General features: G+C 36.7%; 3 protein-coding genes across 3 annotated transcripts in view; 2 read left to right on the top strand and 1 right to left on the bottom strand.

Annotated features, from left to right (window-relative positions):
* adamtsl3 (ADAMTS-like 3) overlaps positions 1-2,849 on the top strand; it is a 181,719-nt gene extending 178,870 nt beyond the window's left edge. Inside the window, exon 31 of the mRNA XM_081358718.1 lies at positions 862-2,849. Coding sequence (XP_081214844.1) covers positions 862-980 — 119 coding nt within the window. The 3' untranslated portion in view covers positions 981-2,849. The remainder of the gene's footprint in view (positions 1-861) is intronic.
* A 727-nt stretch (positions 2,850-3,576) lies between these two features.
* saxo2 (stabilizer of axonemal microtubules 2) lies at positions 3,577-7,353 on the bottom strand. Its single transcript, XM_081355385.1, has 4 exons — positions 7,293-7,353; positions 6,399-6,578; positions 6,059-6,261; positions 3,577-4,597 (listed from the first exon to the last, which is right to left on the bottom strand). Exons 2-4 carry the CDS (start codon positions 6,422-6,424, stop codon positions 3,630-3,632), a joined length of 1,197 nt encoding a protein of 398 aa, XP_081211511.1. The 5' UTR covers positions 6,425-6,578; positions 7,293-7,353; the 3' UTR covers positions 3,577-3,629.
* Positions 7,354-7,398: 45 nt separating this feature from the next.
* efl1 (elongation factor like GTPase 1) overlaps positions 7,399-24,007 on the top strand; it is a 99,523-nt gene continuing 82,914 nt past the window's right edge. The window contains exons 1-11 of the mRNA XM_081351953.1: positions 7,399-7,439; positions 8,244-8,344; positions 8,464-8,531; positions 9,604-9,688; positions 9,777-9,910; positions 10,401-10,538; positions 12,176-12,393; positions 13,611-13,734; positions 15,802-15,881; positions 17,751-17,887; positions 23,460-23,582. Coding sequence (XP_081208079.1) covers positions 8,254-8,344; positions 8,464-8,531; positions 9,604-9,688; positions 9,777-9,910; positions 10,401-10,538; positions 12,176-12,393; positions 13,611-13,734; positions 15,802-15,881; positions 17,751-17,887; positions 23,460-23,582 — 1,198 coding nt within the window. The 5' untranslated portion in view covers positions 7,399-7,439; positions 8,244-8,253. The remainder of the gene's footprint in view (positions 7,440-8,243; positions 8,345-8,463; positions 8,532-9,603; positions 9,689-9,776; positions 9,911-10,400; positions 10,539-12,175; positions 12,394-13,610; positions 13,735-15,801; positions 15,882-17,750; positions 17,888-23,459; positions 23,583-24,007) is intronic.

The raw sequence follows: 24,007 nt of genomic DNA, 5'->3' as shown, positions 1-24,007 counted from the left end.
CGTGCAAGAAAATATTTTAAAAAAAAAATTTTTACCATGGTAATCTTTAATCAAAATCTGAAAATGCCCCTCCCCTCTGCATTGGAGGACCTTCTCCGATGACGTAGGTTTGAGGAATTGGTTTGGGCAACGCGTAACCACTCCCCTCAAACCGTTAGTCTGCTATGAGCAGAGATGGAGAGGAGGAGCGCTAGAGTAAAACCCTGCCCTCTGTTCAATATTCCGTTTCACTGGGAAATACGTCATAACACTAGAGAAAAGTCGTTTGCAACTTCCGGTTCACGGGGACTTTAATAAAAAATAGTAATAATAATTAACAAAAATAATATACTATTATTACTATTAATTAATAATAGAATCGTACAAAAAACTCTGTCACACTTTAGTTTAGGGTCCAATTCTTGGTATTAAGAATGACTTTTGCCTCAATAAACTGCTTATTAATAGTTAGTTTAGGTATTGGGTAAGAATAAGGGATGTAGAATATGGTCATGCAGAATAAGGCAGTAATATGTGCTTTATACATACTAATAAACAGCCAATATCCTGGTAAAATGCAAGCTAATAAGCAACTAGTTAATAGTGAGAATTTGACCCTAAACTATTAACAAGAATGACTGCATGTTGAGAACTGTCATTATTATTTATCTTTTCATGGTTACATTTGTTCATTAATGGTGAAAAATGTATTAAAATGTTATTTACAAATTCTGTTTTCTGTTTATTTGTCTAGGTTAGTCTAACCTTTTAATGGTTACATTTGCATTATTTGCTGATTCATGTGGTGAAATTGTGCTTTTGAAAAGTATCATTTATCAAGTTGTCATTTAAATAACCTTTGTTTTGTGTGTACTTCTCTAGGTGAGTGTACGGACAGAACCCACTACTGTCCTGTGGTGAAACGTCTCAAGCTTTGCCCTGTGGATCTGTACCGGCAACGCTGCTGCCAGACCTGCTCACAGGACACTAGCGCCACCTAGTGAGCACCAGAGGCGAAACTAACAGATGCCCTTTTCAGTCACCGCACTGATTGTCTCTCGTATTGTTTAAAATCGTGCAAACCCTTGGACACCTGGAGTGTATGGACTAAAAGATGTCTACTGGTGGCAGACGAGTGTTTTCTGGTCAACATTTCACTGGATGCTTTCCCACAATCATCAGAAGTCCAAAGAGAAAATCACTTGAGATTTGAGACTTGTCTCTCCACCGGCTCTCTTTGCAGATTTCATTTTATCTTGCCCTGAAAGTGATATTGTGTGTGTATTAATTTAAGAGACATGCATTTTTTCTTGTGGATATGGGAGGACAATCTTATTGGACCATTCACCTATGTGAAGGAAATTAAAATAAAAGCATCTTGAGTGTACATAATGCACTGATACTAATAATATCAGTTGTACACAGCTTGAAGTATTAAGAGACATCATCCCAAAAAAAAAAAAAAAAGAAAGAAATTCAGAGCCCTACCTTAAAGTCAACATGAAATGCTGTCGCAACCCATTTTATTTATCCATTAGGACTTGTTTGGATGATGAATAGAGTCAGGTGGTCAGAGGGGTGACGTTAAAGAAGCAAAAAGGGTTTTGTGGAGTCCTTTTCAAATGGAAGGCTGCGCCCTAGTAAGGCTGCATATCAAGTGCCGTCAAAGGCCATCACAGTTTGAAGGATCCTTGGATGGCAGCCTTCGTTTCTCATCCTTCATTCAGCTCATTATGAAGGATGCATCAAGTTTATCTTTCACGTCCTTAAATCACCCACAATCCTTTGCGCACGTTCCAATTCACGAAAAAGAACTGATGGAAACCGAGTCGGCACTGAGTTCATTATGAAATGTAAGACAAAAATAATGTCTTCTGAGATGAGGGCATACATGTTATCTTTTGTTTTGATGTAAATTGATCACTAAACTGCCAGAAATGTAAGCCACAGACTGTTGTGATTGACTGTATCGCATTAATAGAGAAAGCTAGTTAATATAAAGATTTTTAATACAAAATATTTTTCCAAAATTAAATTTCCTCTGGCTTCCGGATAACGCTTTGATGTTGCGCCACCCATGGCTGGAAGTCGTCCCTAGGATGCAGCCTCTTCCATTTGAGAAGTGCCAGTGACGTCAGCCAAAAAAAGGAAAATTGTTGCAGAGGGGGAGCAAGTTATTATTGCTATTTTGATACATGCGTATATATATATATATATTGCTATTTTGAATTGTGAACAATACATTTTGTATTGGATTACAGTAGCATGTTTTAAGAAAGTAAAAAGGGTTAAATTTGTTTTCATGTTGACTTTATTATTAGAAAATGTGTTAATATGGACGTAGAATGTATGACAGAAAACCCGCTGACTGATTGAAATGGCATGTGCCATAAAAGTCACATTTCTCCAGCCGTCTTTTAGATGTACGTTTTGTGTTCAAACAAAGTGCTACATTGTAAAATGTGTCTTGTATATAATGTGTTTTTAAGTGCAATATTGTACATTGAGTGTAGAAAGTTTGGATTTTATTTTCTTACATCTTGGTTTAGTTTGTCTATATATTATCCATATTTAAGATTAAACGCAACACAGACCTACGTACTTATAGCACCTGCAGTGGATTTTCCATATCTCTAATATAATGGTTTCCTACTGGCCTTTATGCATGTATTTTAATTACATCAACAAATGTTGTACATAAGCCACTCACAGAATTTATCCATGAATTTAATCCATTGCATCTTATTGCTATGTGGAGAAAGCATCGTTACATGACTCCATTGAGGAAGCGCTAGTTTTGGTACTATTCACGTCAATATAGCAAACAGTCTATGTGATACAAATACAATAAAACACAGTTTTACCAATCACTTTATATATCTTCATAATTATTGTTCCCTTTTTATTCTATATTGTGGGTAATACAATCAAGTGTGTAATGTTTAAATTGTGCTTTATGTGGTTAGCTACGCTTTCATTCAAAAGGCTGCATTTATTTGATCAAAAATACAGTAAAACAGTAATATTGTGAAATATTATTACAGTTTAAATAACGGATTTCTATTTTCAGCATCATTACTACATCAGTCTTCAGTGTCACACGCTCCTTCAGAAACCATTCTAATATACTCATATTCTGCTAAAAAAAAAACATTTCTTAAAATAATTATCAATGTTGAAAACAGCTGTGCTGCATAATATTTTTTGTGGAAACTGATTTTTTTTCTTTGATAAATAGAAGAACCACATTTATTTGAACATTATAAATGTCTTTGCTGTCACTTTTGATCAATTTAATGTGTCCTTGCTAAATAAAAGTATTAATAAAAAAAAAATGGTCTAGTAAAACGTGGAGTATGAATATTGTTGATTTTATGTCAAAAACTGATTTGTATAGATTGACATTTTTTAGTACTTGCACCGCATGTTTCATATCCTACATAGTTATACAGCGGTTTCATCCCATCGAAAATCAAAAACTAGCTAAAATTGTAAAATATCCATAATCAGTGTTTTCTGAAAAGTAGTTTGACCCATTGACCCTTTAAATCGTAATTCATTACGATTCCCCATAGGATTACAGTGATTTAAGGAGATCATATTGTATTCTAGTTTATGTCATCTTTTATAGAAATAACATCATGACTTTCTTAAGCAGTCAAGACCATTTCCTTCGGAGTCTCGATCCTGTCAGCGGACGACATCTTGCGGAAGAAACGGTGTCCTTGATCATCGCAATTATCGAACACAAACCCCGGTGGTGACTCGAAACTGGCCGGACACATGCTGATCCTCTTGGGCGTGAACTCCGTGCTGTACATGGTCTCGTTCTGTATGGGAGCATCAGTCCGCAGTGGTGCATTTGGGGGCTTGAAGCTGAGACTAGGCTGGGCTTCATGCTGGACAAAATGGGCCCTGAAGGTTGTCATATCTTCCATTTTCCCACTGGCTCGCTGGATTTCCTCTGGCTTCCGAATCACGGATTGACGTTGCGCCACCCACGTCTGGAAGTCGTCCTTCATGGTGGTGTTGCCCTGGAAGGGCCTGGAAGACTTAATGGGAAGAGAGAAAGGTTTGGCGGAAAGGAAGGGTTGGACTTGGTGCTTGATGTAGTCGGTTTGCGAGGTGGTTGTCAGGTCCATGTGTGTTGTGGGACTGGTGTACTCCACCGATTTCTGCACCTGCCGGGGGGAGACGGGCCACTGCTGGAAATGGTCCCGGAATTCTGTGCTGCTCTGGAAGGGCTTGCTGGAGGTCACTTTGAGCGGCTCGGGCTTGCAGCTTTTGGTCAGCTGACTCGGCAGGCCAAGGAAGTCCTGTCGGTGGGTAGTGAGGTCCTGGAAAGGACCACTGCTGGGTTTGTATGCTTCTGGCGGTTTAACGTAACGGGCTTCTATAGCGTGTGGTACATATGAGAGCATGTTGCTGGTCAGGTTTTCAAAAGGAGCATCGGATAGCTTGGCTTTGTTTGAGGGCTTGAAGCTCTCACGTGGCGCGAGGCCTCGGTGGACAAAGTCATCCTGGAATGTGGTGGAATTCCCAAACTTTGCAGTAGGAGGTTGATACGTTGTGTCAGGCTTTAATTCCCGTCTGCTGATCTCCCATGGACGAAAATCCTCTTTAAAAACATCATGCAAAACGTTTAACAAACAAAGGCACTTAGACACTTTCACACCAAGGACGATAACTATACAGATAATGATAAAGATTTGTAAAAATCATTCTCAATATTAAAGAATAGCAGACTACAGCTGTTACGATAATGGCACAGAGAAACAATATCGTTAGAATCTAGCTGATGAACGATAAAAACATTGACAGCCAATCAGAATCCATCCTGCTGTAATGAGCTTGAGCCTTTAAAGAGACAGACAAGTATGCGTTTAGAATAAACACAACAATATCGTTATCTTAGTTAAGGCCCTTGCACATTAGCTAAGTTTCCATCCACATGTCAATCGAATTATCTGAAGTTCGGTAAAAAAAAATCATGCGAATAAAGCTGGTGAAAGTGTGTTTCCATCCAACGGCTTTAAAGCGAATAAAAACCTGTGCGTAATGACGTCACATGCTGTTTTGCGATCAAACTGGTATATCGAATTGATTTGAGACATTTTAAGTTGTTTCCATTTCATTTTCGCACTGAATCGCACAACATTCAAGCAAACATTTGCGAACAAAGTTTTGCTAGACAATATGGATCACACCATCTACCAACAAATGATCGTTTCCATCAGCGTTTATCGCATAAGCCGTATATCGATCAAGATAAAATCCGATGAGACCGAACGTATTTCATTTGAGTCGATATTCATGAAATTCAATCGAATTTTACTGTTTCCATAAGGCATTTTACATTCGATAACACTTAATTCGGATAAAAACGTGTGGATGGAAACATAGCTACTGAGTCCGAAATTCGCATTCGTAATTTTTCCTTTATCGTTCTTGGTGTGAATGGGCTTTTATTATAATAACTCAATTTTGTGTTCTAGTCTAGCTTTTACTGTACTGTGTACTGCAAATATGGTTGGCTTTTTATGATACAGTACCATTCAAAAGCTTGGGGCTAGTAAGATTTTTTATTTATTTTTATAAGTCACATGATCCTTCAGAAATCATTCTAATATGCTGTTTTGGCACTTATTGTCAGTGTTGAAAACCATTGTGATGCTTCATATTTTTGTGGAAACTGATTTTTCAGGATTCTTTTATGAACAGAAAGTGCAAAATAATAGGATTTATTTGAAATATTTTGTAACATAAATGTCTTTACTGTCACTTATGATTAATTTAATGCATCACAGCTGAATAAAAGTATTATTATTATAAATTAATAAGCTAAATTAAATCTCACTGACTGCAATCTTTTGAAAGGAAGGGTTGGTAAATTGTTTGTCATGTTCCTTATAAGTTGCTCTATATAAAAGTGTCTGCTACATCAATACATTTACTTTTAAATATAGTTGATTTAACAGCAGATAGATGAGTTTGCTTCATAAATGCTCCAGTTGTTCAGTATTCTGAAACTGTTGCTCAGAAAGCATCACATGACCTAACTGACCTAAAGTGTCATTACCTGTATAGGTGGGTATGGTGACCGGTTGTGCATCCATGTGATGTGCTCTCGCTTTAGGGCGTGAAGGAACAAATGGTTGCACTTCATATCGGTAGAAGTCTTGATTATAGGTAGTTCCTAAGTCGATCTCTCCAGGCTTGGGCTTGTACTCGGCCTGCTGCCTCCCAGGGCGACGTGTGACCGGATATGAGATATAGTCCATCCTGAGAAAACAGTAAAAAAAAATGAAACTAATTGACAATGCAAACATCTTACTGTAAGTTCATTTTTAATGCAAATTGTTTAAGTACTCCCCAGTGACTCGAGTAATTATTATTTCAGTCCCCGAATGTAACCTTACCTGGAGGTCGTTGTTCCGTCCATCATGTCCTGATGAGCTTTATACTGCAGTTGGGGCTTGAGGCTCTTGACAGGAGTGTGACCTTTATAGGCAGGATACTTCTCAGAGTACTCTGACAACACATTGGTCTGACTCGTTTTCTTGAAAAGTGCCGTGGGCTGGTGTGTGCAACGGTGACGGCTGAAGGTAATGGAGAAGCATTTTAGGCAGAGGGCCTTTGTTTAAAAACAATTGGTGCTTCTGAGAAGACATAAACTCATTAATGTCTTTCACCACAAGATTCTTTTCAGTACCTGAAGTACTTTAACTGAACATGTTTGTGTAGTCCAGGGCAACTATACAACAAACTCGGTCACTAACTCTTGATACTACACACACACACACACACACACACACACACACACACGTTTCCTCCATTTTATTCTCTTTGCACTGCCAATGTATTTAAGACGCATTTTACAGTGCTTCAAAATGAAAACGATTAAATTAAATTATGTACCTGGTATTTTCTTCACGAATTTATTTACAATTTCAATGATTTAAAAAGGAAAACAATAAAATAAATAATAACTTTTACATTTAATTTAAATGCAATTTAATAATTTAAATGTTAAAGTAACTTATTTGCACTTTTCTGTCATTCGAGATTAGTTTGTTCCATTAACGTTAACTTTGATATTCCTTCTAACTTACCATGTAAGTTAACGTTAACGTCAAAGTTACACATCAATTATTCAAAACACCTTCTAGGGCTTCAAAAATGACTACAGACACAAACCAATAAACAAACACAAACAAGCATACTCTTACCCACAATTGCACATCTTACAGATACAGAGCCGGGTCATTTTCGTCGAGTTATTGAGGAAAAAGAAGACTTTTTTCCTCACTCACCCGCTCGATGCTTTCCTATGAAGTGTAAGCGTCCCGTTTCCCCGGCAACTACTGTTTGCAGCGTCCTGGTGATGACGCAACGTAACGAATGACGTATGACGCGTGCGACGGTCAGCTCATTTGTGCTTCCTGGACTGGAGAAAACATGTGAGTATCTGTTGTCATTTCATATATTCAATAAGTTAATTTAGTTAATGGACCGTTGAATATCCGTTGCATTTTTACTGGTATTCTTTGTTATATATGTTTGCGATGAATGTTCAGTTTGTTGTTTGTTGTCAGTCAGTCTTGAATAGACGTAGTTTTGAAAAGTTGCACCTGCTTGTGTCAAATGAGTCTCTGAATGAGTGAATCTGAGAAATAATGTGCTGAAATCTTCCAGTTGTCACTAACACACACACGGGGTTGGTTTTAAAGAATGACATTTGGCAGTTGATCGACTTTAAACCCACATCCTTTGTTTATACTATAGATACATGATTTGGACACACTTGTAAATTGCTGTAGATAAATAATAATTAAAAAAAAAAGAGTCAAACCAAGAAGCATTTCAAAAAAGACAGACAGAACATTAAAAAAATTACTTTTTTTTAGGTTTTGACATGATGAAACCAATTAACATGCTATTCTAAATTACTTATCTGATGCTGCTGTCAGGTCTTTAAGATAATTTTGAACTATTCAGAATGTGATATTGTGTCCAAACCATTTATGACAACATAAATTCAAAATAGTTGATGAAAGTGGTGAAACATTATCTCTAGAACATCTTTTATGCCAGGAAATCTAAACAGTTTAAAACATGTATTAATAGAATAAAACGAAAGGATCAGATCTGTGGTTACTGTACTGAGAACAGCATTTGTTTGAAGTGACTTAAGTGTTTTTGGGGTTGCTGTTAATGTATTTGTACTAATAGTGATCTTCATGTTCTGCACTTCATCTTCATAGAAAGTCAAAAATGGGTCACACAAGTTTGGAGAAGATAATTGCACTGCAGAAGAAGACGTCACAGATCAGAAATCTGTGTATTCTTGCTCATGTAGATCACGGTGAGTGTAAAGTATGCTGATGTGTGTCAGATCTTTGTTTTTGTTGACGGTCAAGCGTCTACCTTAAAATCTTACCTCAAACTTAAAACTTTGTGTTTGTAAATGTGTGTTGGCCATAGGAAAGACGACATTAGCCGACTGTCTTGTGGCGAGTAATGGTATTATATCCAGTCGTTTAGCAGGAAAGGTAAGTGGACGTAAGGCAAAATTATCAGTGATTAGACCACACAATAGCTAATACTTTTTTCCAATATATTTTGTGTTTTTCAAAATACGATACAAATTGAAATTAGATATGAATTATTACAATAAATCTCTGAAAATGACAAGAATGTAAAAAAAAAAATCACTTTCCTTAATTAAAATAAAGTATAAATAAAATGTAAATATTAGATGAACGACTTAAAACGCTTTAACGAAAATTAGAAATAAACGTAATTAGAAAAAAATTTGTTGAATTTGAAGTACTCAAATTACTAGTTTTAGTTTCAGGTTAGTGTCAAGTTTTTTTTCTTCATGTGTACAGATGTCAGTGAGAATTTGTACAACTGAAATGCTTAGAGTGAGGCTAAGGCATTCTTCAGCAGTGCAATATAATATAATACAATACAATACAAAAAAGGAACAAATTAAGGAAGTATTTACAGTAAAGTACGTGTATGTATGTCTTTATGTTTGTTTTGTATGTTAAATAATAGTAAGTAAACTAATAAAAATGACAAAAGCACATAAAATATTACTAAAACATTAACTGAACTGAAAATTAAAGCTATAAATATAAAAAGTTAATTTAAATTAATATTATTAGAGACTATTTTATAAAGAAAGAATGACACATATATACAGTATACACACACACACACACACACACACACACACACACTAAAATAACACGTCATATAAAGATATAGGTTTCACTAACAAATTTGCCACAAGTTTTAACTCATTTTAAGTCAAATATCATAATCTGCAGTTGAGTGAGTCAGTCATCTGAATTGATATAGACTAATTACTCCTGTAAGCCATTCAGACTGTTTTCCAAACTCATGCAAAATCATTAAAAATAATAAGACAATTTTTTTTTCATGTAGTCAGCCTTTCTCTGACTTTTTTTTTTTTTTACACCAACTGTAAGCCTAACTCCAACCATAATCATTAACTATCCATAAAATCAGAGGGAAATAATTGAATGCTTAATTAAAAAAAAGTTATATATATATATAAAGATCTTAAATGCCGTTTTCTGCCTGTTCCTGTAGCTGAGATATCTGGACAGCAGGGAGGATGAGCAGATCAGAGGAATCACAATGAAGTCCAGCGCTATTTCATTACATTGCACCACAGGTAATGCCATCTTGGTCTGTAGCTTTACTGATTCAACACCATGCATTGCTGTAATTTACGGTTTAGAACGGTATCTTTGTCACTCCAGGAGGAAATGATTACCTCATTAATCTGATCGACTCTCCTGGTCATGTGGACTTCTCCTCGGAGGTGTCCACTGCCGTCAGACTGTGTGATGGGGCCATTGTTGTTGTTGATGCCGTTGAGGGAGTGTGTCCGCAGGTATAAATTTATGACTCGAGTGTGTTTTCACTGTCACTATTCTCTGTATAAGTTATATTGCGTTTTAAACAGATTGCGTAGAAATTACACACTGTTATGCACTTTTTATTTGGTCATTAATTTCATGTAAAAATAGAGAAATTGCCATTACAATTTCATGTAATTGCATCTCTGATTACAACTTCAGTACCGAAAACAGGGTTGGTTATGTACTTCATTTACATTTCGGTAAATTCATTTTTTTGTTCACAACAATGATTCCTCTTTTGTTTGTATCATCACTAAATGCTCATCAGATGTTCACTAAAGGCATAAAAAATTATCAGGTTTTAGATTAAGAAAGAACAAATATATTGCGCTTTTTACAGTTTTATTTCTTGAATTTTGAATCTGGTTGTCAACAATAGCTGTATTGTGAAAAAGATGTCTCAGATCTTTAGGCTCTACACCACATCATCCTGTAACAGCATCTCGTTCTTTTCTGCTTTAGACGCAAGTTGTTTTACGACAAGCTTGGCTGGAGAATATTCGTCCTGTTCTTGTCATCAACAAAATTGACAGGCTGATTGTGGAGCTGAAACTCACTTCACAGGAGGCGTACACTCACCTGCAGAAAATACTAGAGCAGGTCAGTCAGAGCTCCAAGACTCACACACACACAATCCAAAATATGTCATGCTTTTATGACATTTTATTTCGTTTATAAGGTCAACTTGTAATGTATCAATCAAATGTAAATTGTACTTGTACAGTAAAAATGTTACAAAGTGTACAAAATGTTTTTAAAAGATTTTTCTTGTATTTTCTTTTTATATATTCTTTATTTTTTATATAATTTATATAACGTCCGTATTGGGGCCAGTAAGATTTTCTTTCTTTCTTTTTTTTTTTTTACACATACTTTGCTGATACATTATGTTTTTACAGCAAGGACACATCAAATTGATCAAGACGGACAGTAAAGACATTTATAATCTTTAAAACATTTAAGACATTATCATTTATAAAAAAAAAGATTTCTATTTACAATAGGGCTGCTCCCTAGAGTCCTAGTGCGCTATTATAAGGCTCATATCCAAGTGTTTGTGTGGAGTGTAGAAGCTAAAGTATCACGCTATTACTGCATGGCATGGAGGCGCAGGCGTGATCACGCGTTTTTTCCCGATAACAACGGAAATAACTTTAAATACTCCTTAATTTTTGGTCATACAGATTAGAGTAATTCCAGTAGTACTTTGATTTGTGTATGCTCACAATAACAACAAAATGTTTTGCTTTTGTAAAAAAATAAAAATAAAACAGGATGCGCTTTCTGCCGTTTCGGTCTCTGTGAACTGGTGCATTTCACAAAAATGAACAGAAACTCAGCGTATAGGCTATTTGCCTCACATACGTGAGAAATATATCTATAGAAAGCTTGAAATTTCTTCTTTTAAACTAACTAATTCAAATACTCTCTGATTATGTAATCTGTATGAAAGGTGCATTTCTCTCTGAAGGCATGTCCACTATAGGCTACTGCGGAGAGGGCGAGTCAGCATCGTCAGCTTCATCTTTGCAGCCGACTCACTCAGAAAACACTAATCAAAATGTCCCCTTGCTATTTTTTTCCGACACATTCATAATCATTCATTTTGATTGTGATTTGTGGCAAGCTTTATGTGTGCGCTTGAGCTCGGAAAAGGCTATATATTAAGCCCATATATATAAAAGTTTCATTACGGTTTAGTATTCCCCTCATATATACTGTATTTAAGTCATTACATTCATATGTATGTATTTAGTCGCAATTAGTCGACCGGTGGCTTAAATGAACGACTACTATTTCACCAGAAAAATCTTTAGTCTGAGGCAGCCCTAATTTACAATAAATTCTGTTCTGTTTATCAAAGAATTCTGCAAAAGAATGTATCACGGTTTCCACAAAAATATTGTTCTTAACACTTTGATAATAATAAGAAAAGTTTATTAGAATGGTTTCTGAAAGATCATGTGACAGTTTTGCATTCCCATTAATAAATTATTTTTAATACATTTTAAATATAATTAATTTAAATAATTAATAAACCATATTTAGTAAATAATAAATGTTATCATTTTTAAAAAATCGGCGTTTTTGGACTGAGGATGTTTTGAGTATTGTAAGTTACACTATGTTTTCATAGTCCGCAGATCAAAGAAATTTTGGTCATTTATGGTATGACATGTCTCTGAGCAAAGATGAAACTCTATGGCTATAAATGTTTGGTTCTGCCTATTCTACAGGTGAACGCAGTTACCGGCACCTTATTCACATCTAAAGTTCTGGAGGAGAGAGCGGAGAAAAACGCAGAAGCTCAGAGCAGCTGCACAGAGAACGACAGCGGAGATCAGGTGTACGACTGGAGCGCGGGTTTAGAGGAAACCGATGACTCTGACCTCTACTTCAGTCCTGACCGGGGAAATGTGGTATTTGCCAGTGCTATAGACGGCTGGGGCTTCAGGTACGTTTTCTGAAACTGAGGGTGTTTTTTTTTAAACATTTTGTCTAATGCTTTTATTAAAAGCAGCTTACATGGTTGGCTTTCACCCATTACGTCCTGGCATTGGTTGTAGTACTTACGATGGCTCACAAGATGGCAATACTATACTAGATTTCAACATCAGGACTCCCCACCCTTCTAATGTATTGCACATTTTTGAGGTGTTACATAACTGTGGTTTTAGATACTTGAAATAAGTGCTGAAGTACTAATATGACTGGTGTAGGTGGACATTTCTAAAAGCTGAGCAAATAGAACAGAGCACTCTGGTGAGCATGAGGATGTTTTTGGACCAAGGCACACCACATTCAGCACAGTTTATACTGTAAAAACACTCCAGAGTAAAGTACCAATTTGCATTTTTAGATTAAATGAATAGGTCAGTTTAGATTAAATGAAATTTAGAATAGGATTTAGATTTAGATTTAGATCAATCATTTAATCACGCAAGTGCCATTCCAAACCCTGTAGTATGTTCTTACTTTAGTGAAATAAAAAATGTGTTGGTAAAGACATGTCTGTGACATGCCACATACAGTACAAGTACCAAAGTCTACATCTTTTCATTTATCTGTAAGATTAATTTTCACAGAGGCTATATTATCATTTGGCCTAGAAATAATTGTTTCAGTCCATTGTTGTTCAGTCCACGAAGGAAGCCTTTTTTAAAAATTTCTAAATATTAAGTTGTACTGAACTGATTCAAATGAGACATCGATCTCTCAATCAGAAACGGAGAGAAACACTCCTTTTTTTTATTTATTAGAACACAGAAAGTTGGCCTAGTTAGTTACACATGGACATGTAAATCAATTCAGTTAAAGAAATTAAAAAAGGTTTAGTAGAAGTATAAACTTAAGCTTCGGGTTTTTTATGTAAAGACATAATTATTTATAAATATGTAATCACATCTGGGATAGATGATTTAAGATATGTGTTTTACGTGCCCAAAAATCATAAAACTGGTCTCTTTTGATTCAATGCAGCATACCGAGTTGATTGATATCAGCTATTTTGGGCATTGGCCATTTTGAATTTTGTTGTAAAATGTTGTATTTTTATCGTATCATTACAAAACTCATGTGTCGTCGACACCATGCTGAATGGGATGAAATAAAATGGCAAATAACAAGTGCAAATAATGATGCTGAATTGTATTTTCTGTAATGCTCTGGCAGAATCCATCAGTTTGCTGAGATGTACAGTCAGAAAATGGGCATCCGCTTCTGGGTTCTGCTCAAGACTCTGTGGGGCGATTTCTACCTCAACGCCAAAGCCAAAAAAATCATGAAGGGAGCTCAGGTACAATCATTTCTGAGAGATAATAAATACACCTTAACATGGTTTATATACTTGTAGCATGGTAATACATTGGTATTTGGTATATTTTGAAACATTAAATAATGCCATGGTATTACGATTTTTTGCCATTGTACCACCTCATTCATTTTTTGTAGGGTTTTCAATAGAGTCATGTTGTTTTGCACCCAGGAATTTTTTTTTTATGTGCATTATTTACGTAATACAGGTCTATGTTGTGGTGCATTAAATACTTTTAAGCTGAAAATTTCGCTATAGAGTGTTTGTTACATTATATATACTTGGTTTGACTATCTCTGGAAATGTTAATTCATAAGCAGCCTATGTGTCTGCTGTCCTCCTTTGAAGGACTGACAGGAAGTGGGCTGAAAGAGCTACATGAGTGATGTGACAGTAGAAGCCCTCCATTAGATTCTCTGGATTTGTAGAACCATTTCGGACATTCAAATATGCTACAGTTATGCTAATGGACGTCAGTTCTCTCACCGAAACCTCACCTTAGTAACTAGAGAGCATATACACATGCAAACATTAGTTTCAAGCCTGTGGAACATCCTTTCACTGATCCGAACATAACAGACCTGGATACAGTGTTATAAGGGTCAACAACGTGACACTCATATGTTGTATTTTAGATCTATTATTAAAAAAAAAATTAAATAAATAAAAAATGAAAATTATACAGACAATTATTTGACTTCTACACTTCTGTGATGGACTCATTTTATATTTTGGAATTAAAATGCAATAACAATTCTGAAATAGCCTACTATTTATTTTTAAAAAGTATACTACTGTAAAAAATTGGTTTGGTAATTTTTTTTAAATGTTTTTGATAGAAGTCTCTTATGCTCACCAATTTGATAAAAAATACAGTAAAAACAGTTATATTGTAAATAAAAATTGAATTAGATTTTAAAATAAATCTGTTCTATTTTAATATTTTTTTAAATGTAATTTATTCCTGTGATACAAAGCTGAATTTTCAGCATCATCACTCCAGTCTTCAGTGTCACATGATCCTTCAGAAATCATTCTAATATGCTGATTTGCTTCTCATGAAATATCTCTGATTGTTATCAATGTTGAAAACTGTTCTGCTGCTTAACATTTTTTTTGGAAACCGGGATCCGGATTTTTCAAGAGAAAGTTCAAAAGAACAGCATTTATTTGAAACAGAAATTTTTACTGACACTTTTGATAAATTTAATGTTTTCCTGCTTAATAAAAGTATTAAGCACTGGTTTCATATTAATTTATTTTTACTCTCAAAATTTGTGCTGTGAATATTTTTTTTTAAAGGAAATTAAATTAAAGTCAGAAAATCTGTCAAAAACCACTGACTTTGATATAATGTTCACCATTTAACATGATTGAAGTTGGTTTAACTTATTGATCCACTTTCCTGTACTATCCATATTTCTGAGCAGTGAGCACATTGTGCGTGTGTTATTTAAACTTGATTTGAAAAGATTTAGCAAAAACATATATTTTGAAGCTCATTTGTCATTGGCCCTGTATTTTGTGCATTGGTTAATAAGAACACTCTTGTTAGAGATGTTTATAGTAATGTAGGTCGAAGATCTGAATAATGAACTCTTTAAAGATTTATGCCTCAATCTGCAGTTACCAGATGATTTAGACCGCCAGCCGTACAATGCTCAGACGAAACAGTGTCTTCGACCTAGACCGATCAGTCACTGCCATTATTCCACTCTGTCAGACAGATCTCATTCAGAGTTGGTTATGGAGGGCGACGTGACCTCCAGACGACAACATTGATTACAGAGTCAAGCCTAACTTAAGCCTTTAAACTCATTTGAGCTCAGATGTTAGTTGAGTTTGACCCCATTCAGTCACATTTGAAGCTCTTTATTATATGTCCAAAAAGGCAACTAATGAAGCAATGCGGCGCTGGGCCGCTTACACAATGTCTTAGTTTGTGTATGCATTCTCTTTTTCATATAAATTAATATTTCCTAACTTTGATCTATATACTGTCTTAATGGACATCACGCTCATCAACTTTTTCTTCTTTTCACTTCACAGTCCAAAGGAAAGAAACCTCTGTTTGTGCAGCTTGTCCTGGATAACATCTGGAGTATGTATGACGCTGTGGTCACTACAAGGTAACTTTCTGTTTGAACTCATTTGTCTATACAAATGAGAAATTTACACCAACAAATGACTTATCTGTCCACACTGAAAATGAAAATGCTGGGCATATTTGACATTTAATATAAACTTTAAAAACGCAATCAGTGTTGTTATTGTTATAACTTGAAATATTAAAAAGAGTTTTTGTTAACTGCAGTTAATCTGAAATAAAATTAATTATAAATATTTGGTGAAAATTGAAATGGATTTAAAATATTAATTAATACTATAATAGTAAATAATACTAACATAAACTAATGGTATTAAATGGACCTTAGCAGTGCTAACATTTGTATGAAATCAAAGTTGATTGTTTATTTTATGAATGCATGTTCCCGATCTAATTGTGCATAATTCATCAGTGCGCATTATTCAAATAAATAAATATATACAGTGTCTTGCCAAAGTATTCGTACCCCTTAAAGGATTAGTTCACTTTCAAATTAAAATGTCCTGATAATTTACTCACCCCCATGTCTTTCTTTCTTCAGTCGAAAAAAATTAAGGTTTTTGAGGAAAACATTCCAAGATTTTTCTCCATATAATGGACTTCAATGGCAACCAATGGTTTGAAGGTCCAAATGTCAGTCTTAATGCAGCTTCAAAGGCTTGACACGATCCCAATGGAGAAATAAGGGTCTTATCTAGTGAAACAATTGGTCAGTATATACTTTTTAACCACAAATGCCCATCTTGTACCATCTCTGAGATGTGCCACACATTACATCATCATGTTGGAAAGGTCACATGTGACATCGCTAAACATCCAGGATATGCACACGTAAGGACCATTTTAAACAATAAACTGACACAAATACATATAAATATGTGTCATTCAACATACACTAACTTTTAACGGTCCTCCTACTCCAAACTTGTAAACACTGGGTCGGTACATCCGACTACGCCACGCATGACCTTTCCGACGTTATGACGTAATGCGTGACAAGATGGGCATTTGTGGTTAAAAAGTACATACTAACCGATCGTTTCGCTAGATAAGACCCTTATTTCTCGATTGGGATCGTGTCGTGCCTTTGAAGCTGCATTTAGACTGACATTTGGACCTTCAAACCATTGGTTGCCTTTTATGGTCCATTTTATGGAGAAAAATCCTGGGATGTTTTCCTCAAAAACCTTAATTTCTTTTCAACTGAAGAAAGAAAGACATGGACATCTTGGATGACATGGGGGTGAGTAAATTATCAGGAATTTTTTATTTGAAAGTGAACTACTCCTTTAATTTTTTCACATTTTGTTATGTTGCTGCCTTATACTAAACTGCTTTAAATAACTTTTTTCCCCTACATCAATCTACACTCCATACATCATGAACTTTCCAAATGTAGAAATAAAAAGAAGGAAAAAAAAGGAAATAATTACATTGCCTAAGTATTCGTACCCTTTTCTGGGACACTTGAACTTTATCTCAGGAGCGTTCCAATTTCTCTTGTAGATGTAACTACAATTCGAGTGGAGTTAACCTGTGGTAAATTCAAATGAATGGGTATGATTTGAAAAAGCACACACCTCTCAATAAAAGCTCTATAAGCTGAAAATGGATATAAGAGCAAAAACCAAGCCATGAGATCAAAAGAACGCCTTGCAGAGATTTGAAGGTTCACACGAGCACATGGCCTCCATAATCCCTAAATGGAAGAAGTTTGGAACAATCAGGACTCTTCCTGAAAAAAGGTCATTTTAAGTAGTTTAACATAAGGCAGCAACATAACAAAATGTGAAAAAATGAAGGGGTACGAGTACTTTGGCAAGACATACTGTATATATGTATCCAGTATATATGCACAGTGTATCTCACTTGACTGTTTTCATATTTCCAGGGACAAAGAAAAGGTGGAGAAGATGGTGACTTCTCTGGGGATAAAAGTCATGCCTCGTGACCTAAAAAACTCGGACCCCAAAGTGCTCCTGAGTGCCATCTGTAGCCAGTGGCTTCCTGTGTCTCAAGCCGTGCTCTGTATCCTTTACCACACAAACACTGGCGCTCGTTGAAAAACACTTCCATTCAAGTTTTTTTCTCTATTTGAGTTTTTTTTTTTTTTTTTGAAAGAAGTCTAATATGCTAACCAAGGCAGCATTTATTTGATCAAAAATACAGTAAAAATAGTATTATTGTGAAATATTATTACCATTTAAAAAAATATATAAATATATTTTTAAAATGTAATATATTCCTGTGATGCAAAGCTGAATTTTCAACGTCATTACTCCAGTCCTTCAGAAATCATTCTAATATGATGATTTGCTGCTCAAGAAACAATTCTTATTATTATAATTTTTTGTGGAAACCGTGATGCATTTTTTTCAGGATTCTTTGATGAATAGACAGTTAAAAAGTTTGCATATGGATCTCTACAGCTAAGTGGTGCAGAAATTACACAGATTAACTTTGAATTCCTCTAGAGTAAGGATTTAGGTAATAATACAATGCTTGACTAAAACAAAGTAGGGAATACATTTGATATATAAACATAGGTTTAACCTCTTCATCTTGTTTCTTAGAGTGTCCAAATGTCTGAATTTCAGAGTATAGTTTCTAGAAATGTACAAATGTACAACACACAGTCCTCTGTTAATTATACACACCCTCTAGTGACGTTAGCCACATCAGCACTAGGCAGTTGACTGGCGTTGTCCACCTCCTCAGCCGTGATCTCACCAGCTGTATGGGAAGGAAACGCAGAACCGACCATTATAGTCAGGTCCGAATCTTCAAGATTGTGTAACCCTGTAGGCATTTTTGAGGAAAAGTTGTTATACCACATTTTTAGAAAGTTCAATGTCTCCTGAATAAGGATCCACCGTATAACATTGAAATAAGGGTCCCATTTTCTTGTAATTGTTATCGAAACAATAGGTGCATTATTCACAGCCGAAACACTACAGGTGGATAGGGTAAATTTTTTAAGTTATAGATATCACCATAAAACCTTTCCAGTTTTTCACTTACATAGAGACAGACATTTTTTGTATTACAAGTTTTCTAAAATGTCATGTTTACATATGCAAATGAGGCATACCAGTATGTATATATATATATATATATATATATATATATATATATATATATATTTAATATATATATATATATATATATATATATATATATATATATATATATATATATATATATATATATATATATATATATATATATAAATATATAATTTGAGGGGCAGGCATACCAGTACGCAGTTCTCCCTTTCGGGCTAGCCCTGTCTCCTCGCGTCTTCACGAGGGTTGTCGAAGCAGCCCTTGTTCCTCTCGACGACTGGCTGATCCTAGCTCACTCTCGAGACAAGGTTTGTGAACACAGGGACCTAGTGCTCCGGCACCTAGCTTGTCTGGGCCTTCGGGTCGACTGGGAGAAGAGCAAACTCTGCTCCGTGCATGGTATGGAAATTGACTCGGTCGCCATGTGTGCGCAGCTTACGAGCGAGGGCATGGCAACACGGCACGCTCCGAGTCCCAGTGACTTCGACCTGCCGTCAGACCTTCACCCCGTGGACGAACCTCAGTTTTCCCAGCGCCTTTGGCATGTCAATTGCCTTGAGTTGCAGGCCGTACGTCTCGCCCTGCACCGCTTCTGTGCGTTGCTCACGGGTCAGCACGTATTAGTCCGATCAGACAATACCACGACAGTAGCGTACATCAACCGACAAGGTGGTCTGTGCTCCCGCTGTATGTCGCAACTTGCCCGCCACCTCCTCATATGGAGTCATTCTCTGACCAAGGACACGCTCGGCACGGATGCACTGGTGCACAGCTGGCCGCGGGGCCTCTGCAAGTATGCGTTTCCCCCAGTGAGCCTTCTTGCGCAGACTTTGCGCAAGATCAGGGAGGACGAGGAGCAGGTAATTTTGGTTGCCCCGTATTGGCACAACTGCACCTGGTTCCCAGAACTAGTACTCCTCGCGACAGCACCTCCCTGGCCAAATCCCCTGAGGAAGGACCTGCTCACCTTATGGCACCCTCGTCCCGATCTTTGAAAACTCCACGTGTGGCTCCTGGACGGGACGAGGCAGGTTTGAGTACCCTACCACCTGCGGTGGTGGCTACCATCACTTCCGCTAGAGCATCGTCCACGAGACATCTCTATGCGTTGAAGTGGAACCTCTTCGTGAACTGGTGTTCTTCTAAACTTCAAGAACCCACGAAATGCCCGATCAGTGTCGTGCTTTCCTTCCTGCAAGAAGGGTTGGAGCGAACGCTGTCTCCCTCCACCCTGAAAGTGTATAGTGCCGCCATTGCCGCACATCACGACGCAGTTGATGGTAAGTCTCTAGGAAAGCACGACCTGATCACCAGGTTCCTGAGGGGAGCGAGGAGACTGAATCCTCCTCGCCCTCCTCTCGTTCCCTCTTAGGACCTCTCAGTGGTTCTAACTACCCTTCAGAGTGCTCCCTTTGAGCCTCTGCAATCAGTGGAGCTTAAGTTCCTGTCAATGAAGACAGCGCTCCTGGTTGCATTGGCCTCCATCAAGAGGGTAGGGGACCTGCAGGCATTTTCGGTTGACAGAGCGTGCCTGGAATTTGGACCGGTTAACTCTCACGTGATCCTGAGACCCTGGCCTGGATATGTGCCCAAGGTTCCCACCACACCCTTTCGAGATCAGGTGGTGAACCTGCAAGCGCTGCCCTTGGAGGACGCAGACCCAGCCTTGGCACTGCTCTGCCCAGTACGCACCCTCCGTGCTTACGTAGACAGAAAGCAGTGTTTCAGGACTTCAGACCAGCTCTTTGTCTGTCATGGTGGGAAGCTGAAGGGAAAGGCTCTCTCCAAACAAAGGTTGTCTCACTGGATAGTGGATGCCATTGCTTTGGCTTACCAGCAGCATGGTCGACCATGCCCCTTTGGTGTGATGGTCCACTCCACCCGGAGTGTGGCATCCTCTTGGGCTCTAGCGCATGGCACCTCGCTAACAGACATCTGTAGAGCTGCAGGCTGGGCGACACCTAACATGGCCTCTGTGCGACCTCCACTGTTAAGCCTCTCTGAGCATGTGTCTTTCCCTTGGCAAGCCACCTTGCCACCCCTGGGTTTGAAATATTCCACCTGCGGCTGGACACCCCAGTGATTCTCAATATGCAGCCCCCTGGGGTCATGTGTATTCCAAGTCCCCCCCTTCGGGCTGGGCATAACTGCATATTTCCACTGATATATGCTTCCCAGTGTACCTTGGTACCTTGGCATAATTCCAGCAGCCATTAAAAACTGTTAATGTTGTTTTTTCATTGTTTACATGTTTAAATATTCTGAGAATGCATAGTTTAGTTCTAATGTTTAATGTTTAAACTGCAATACATTTTTGCAGTTAATTTTGGCAGCCATTTTGTTTTTATTGTTTATGCCAAAACAGTGATGTTTACAACTTGTTATACGGCAGAAATGGATTCAGCACCTAAAAATCATATAGAAACAACACTTGAAGTACTTTTCCTCAAAAATGCCTACTGCATCTTATCCAGGGCTATTTATCTATTTTGGGACTTGACTATTATTAGACGGCAATATGATTGACACGGGCAAGCCTCGCAATTACTGTGGTTGCAGGTGATTGGAGTGACACGTAACTGCGACTAACACTTTTGGTCAAATTTCAGTTGTTTCGCTAAACATGTAATTGAGTGATTCTCAAAATACTTCTCAAATGTGGAGTTTTGGCCTGCCTGGCAGGTGCTTTATGTTTGTGTGTTGTTGTTTTTTTGTGAATGGAAAGGAGTTGGAGCTTTTCAAAGTTGGGTGAACTATTACTTTTAAAGCATTACAAATCTTTGCTTTTTAGTAGTGAGGACTACTGGATATGTTAGATTAACTTGTTTAACTTAAAATTGATCTAGAGTAGCATGAATAGTAGCTTGTTTAAATCCTCAGACGTGTGTAGCCTCCCATGAAAATGGTGATTTTGTTCTGTCTCACCTCACAAGTCTTCATCTTCTCGACTGTATCCAGTATTAAAGTCATAGAAACCTCATAATTCTGACATAATTTTGTTCAACCGTTACCAAAGTTATTATAAGAAAAGTATCCTCAATCCAATACTTTTCTTACATTTATTTGACGTACACTACTGTGCAAAGGTTTGGAATCAGTCAACTTTTTGTTTTTGAAAAGAAATTATTACTTTTCAGCATGGACACATTAAATTGATCAAGAGACAGTCAAGATATTGATTGTTTTGGTCCAAATATATGCTGTTTTTTTGTGTTTTTTTTTTTAGCTTTGTGTTCATCAAAGAATCCTAAAAGATTATCACCGTTTCCATAAAAATATTAAGCAGCACAACTGGACTTCTGCACAACTTCTCAAAATTCTGCTTTGCCATCACAATAATACAACTTTAAAAACAGTTATTTTAAGTTGTAATAATATTTCACAATATTATGTTGTGTATTGTATTAATTTAATGTTGTTTTAATCAAATAAATGCATCCTTGGTGACCGTAAGATAATTCGTTCAAAAACATTTAAAAAATCTAAAATAAAAAATGGCAGTGTAAAATTATCAATAACTGCAAACCAATATTTGCAAACCTAGCTTAATTTAGACAACATTTGCAAACATATTATATCATATATCATTATTAACATAATGTCTATATGTTGGTAAACTTGTATTTATCAACAGGATGTGAGGAGTTATATTTATTCTACTGCTTTTTATATTTGTATTGTTCACTGTAATCTTTTTATTGTGTTTTTTTAGGTAACAATTTTAAGATCTGTCCAGGGACAACGGATGAAAAATAGCCTTTTGGCTAATTCTGGTGCATTTGCAGAAATGCTAATTAATGTACACTGTCCCTGTCAAATAAATTAATAAATAAAAAAATAAATATTACCTATTCAGGTGTTAAATTATTTAAAATAAAGTGCATGTAAAATGTATTTATTTGGACCTCTCAGATTTTGCTAAAAGAGCTCATATAAACAAATTGGTAACACTTTAAAGTGTCATTTGTTACCATTAGATAATGCATTAACTAACATAAACTATCAATCAGCAAAATGTTTATTTAAAATGTTCACGTTAGTTCACTGTGCATTAACTAATGGTAACAGATACAAATTTGGACCTTAAAATGAAGCAGTTGTGCTGTCCTCTGTGTATGTTCTGTACATAACTTGACAGCCAGATAAACTCTTTCCTAACATCAAGACTCTGAAGTCAATAAACCTGTTGACAAGAAGAGACTATGAAAGAGTTTACCTGGCTGTCAGGTTATATACATAATTTATACCAAGGACAGCATAGAAGTATTGTGCATTAGTTCATGTTATCTAATGCAGTTAAGTAATGTTAACAAATTAAACCTTATTGCTAAATGTTACCAATAAATTTGATTTAAAAAAGTATGTGATATCTACATCTACATCCTGAGGTTGACATATAACGTTTTTTGAAGTTAAGCACCATATTTCACTGACCGTTTGTTTAAAAACAAAAACAAAACCATTTCAGGCTCTGTTTTGTACCCTATTTGTGGAAAGTGCCAGTCGAGCGTGTTCTCTTTAACTGTGTTACTCAGCGATGGTGTGTGAAAAGCTGCCCAGCCCAGCTGAGATCTCGGCTGAGAGAGTGGAAAAGCTGATGAGCGTGGGAGCGCGCAGGTTTGACTCTCTGCCCGAGAAAACACAGGAGCTAAAAAAAGGTGAGTGCGTGTTAACGGCTACAGCAGAGGATGTGATTCACACAGCATTTCCTACCACCAGACTCCCATCTGTGGATACAAAACTCACACTCGTATTGCACGCGTGTGCTCTTCACTCAGGAAAACGGCGCTCTTAGATCTTTTCTAGCACTTTCCACTCACTGGAAGCTTCCTAAGTCGACAGTACCTGTCTGCCGCACTGTATTTGGATTGAACAGCTCCACTTTTGGCTGGTGGCTTTTTTTAAGCTGTATGATGGTGCAGTGGCCTTTTGTTGCGTTCCTCTTCTTTGAAAGGCGATATTTCACCCAGAAATTAAAAAGCTGTCATCATTTACTCCCTCATGTTATTCCAAAACCATATAATCTTCCTTCTTCCGTGGAAACGCTAAAGATGCTTAGCCTGAATGTTCAAGATGTTCTTTT

Source organism: Scardinius erythrophthalmus (genome assembly GCF_964197995.2).
Source record: "Scardinius erythrophthalmus genome assembly, chromosome: 2".
NCBI lineage: Eukaryota > Metazoa > Chordata > Actinopteri > Cypriniformes > Leuciscidae > Scardinius > Scardinius erythrophthalmus.
The sequence above is the reverse complement of the archived record's forward strand: the minus strand, read 5'-3'. Positions and strand labels throughout refer to the sequence as shown.

What these genes read in the sequence shown, in the direction of transcription:
- saxo2 (XM_081355385.1), bottom strand. Translation starts at nt 6,424, where the DNA reads ATGATGGACGGAACAACGACCTCCAG. An exon ending in GACGGAACAACGACCTCCAG is followed by an intron (nt 6,262 to 6,398) that starts GTAAGGTTACAT and finishes CTGTTTTCTCAG; the next exon opens with GATGGACTATATCTCATATC. An exon ending in CACCATACCCACCTATACAG is followed by an intron (nt 4,598 to 6,058) that starts GTAATGACACTT and finishes ATGTTTTTAAAG; the next exon opens with AGGATTTTCGTCCATGGGAG.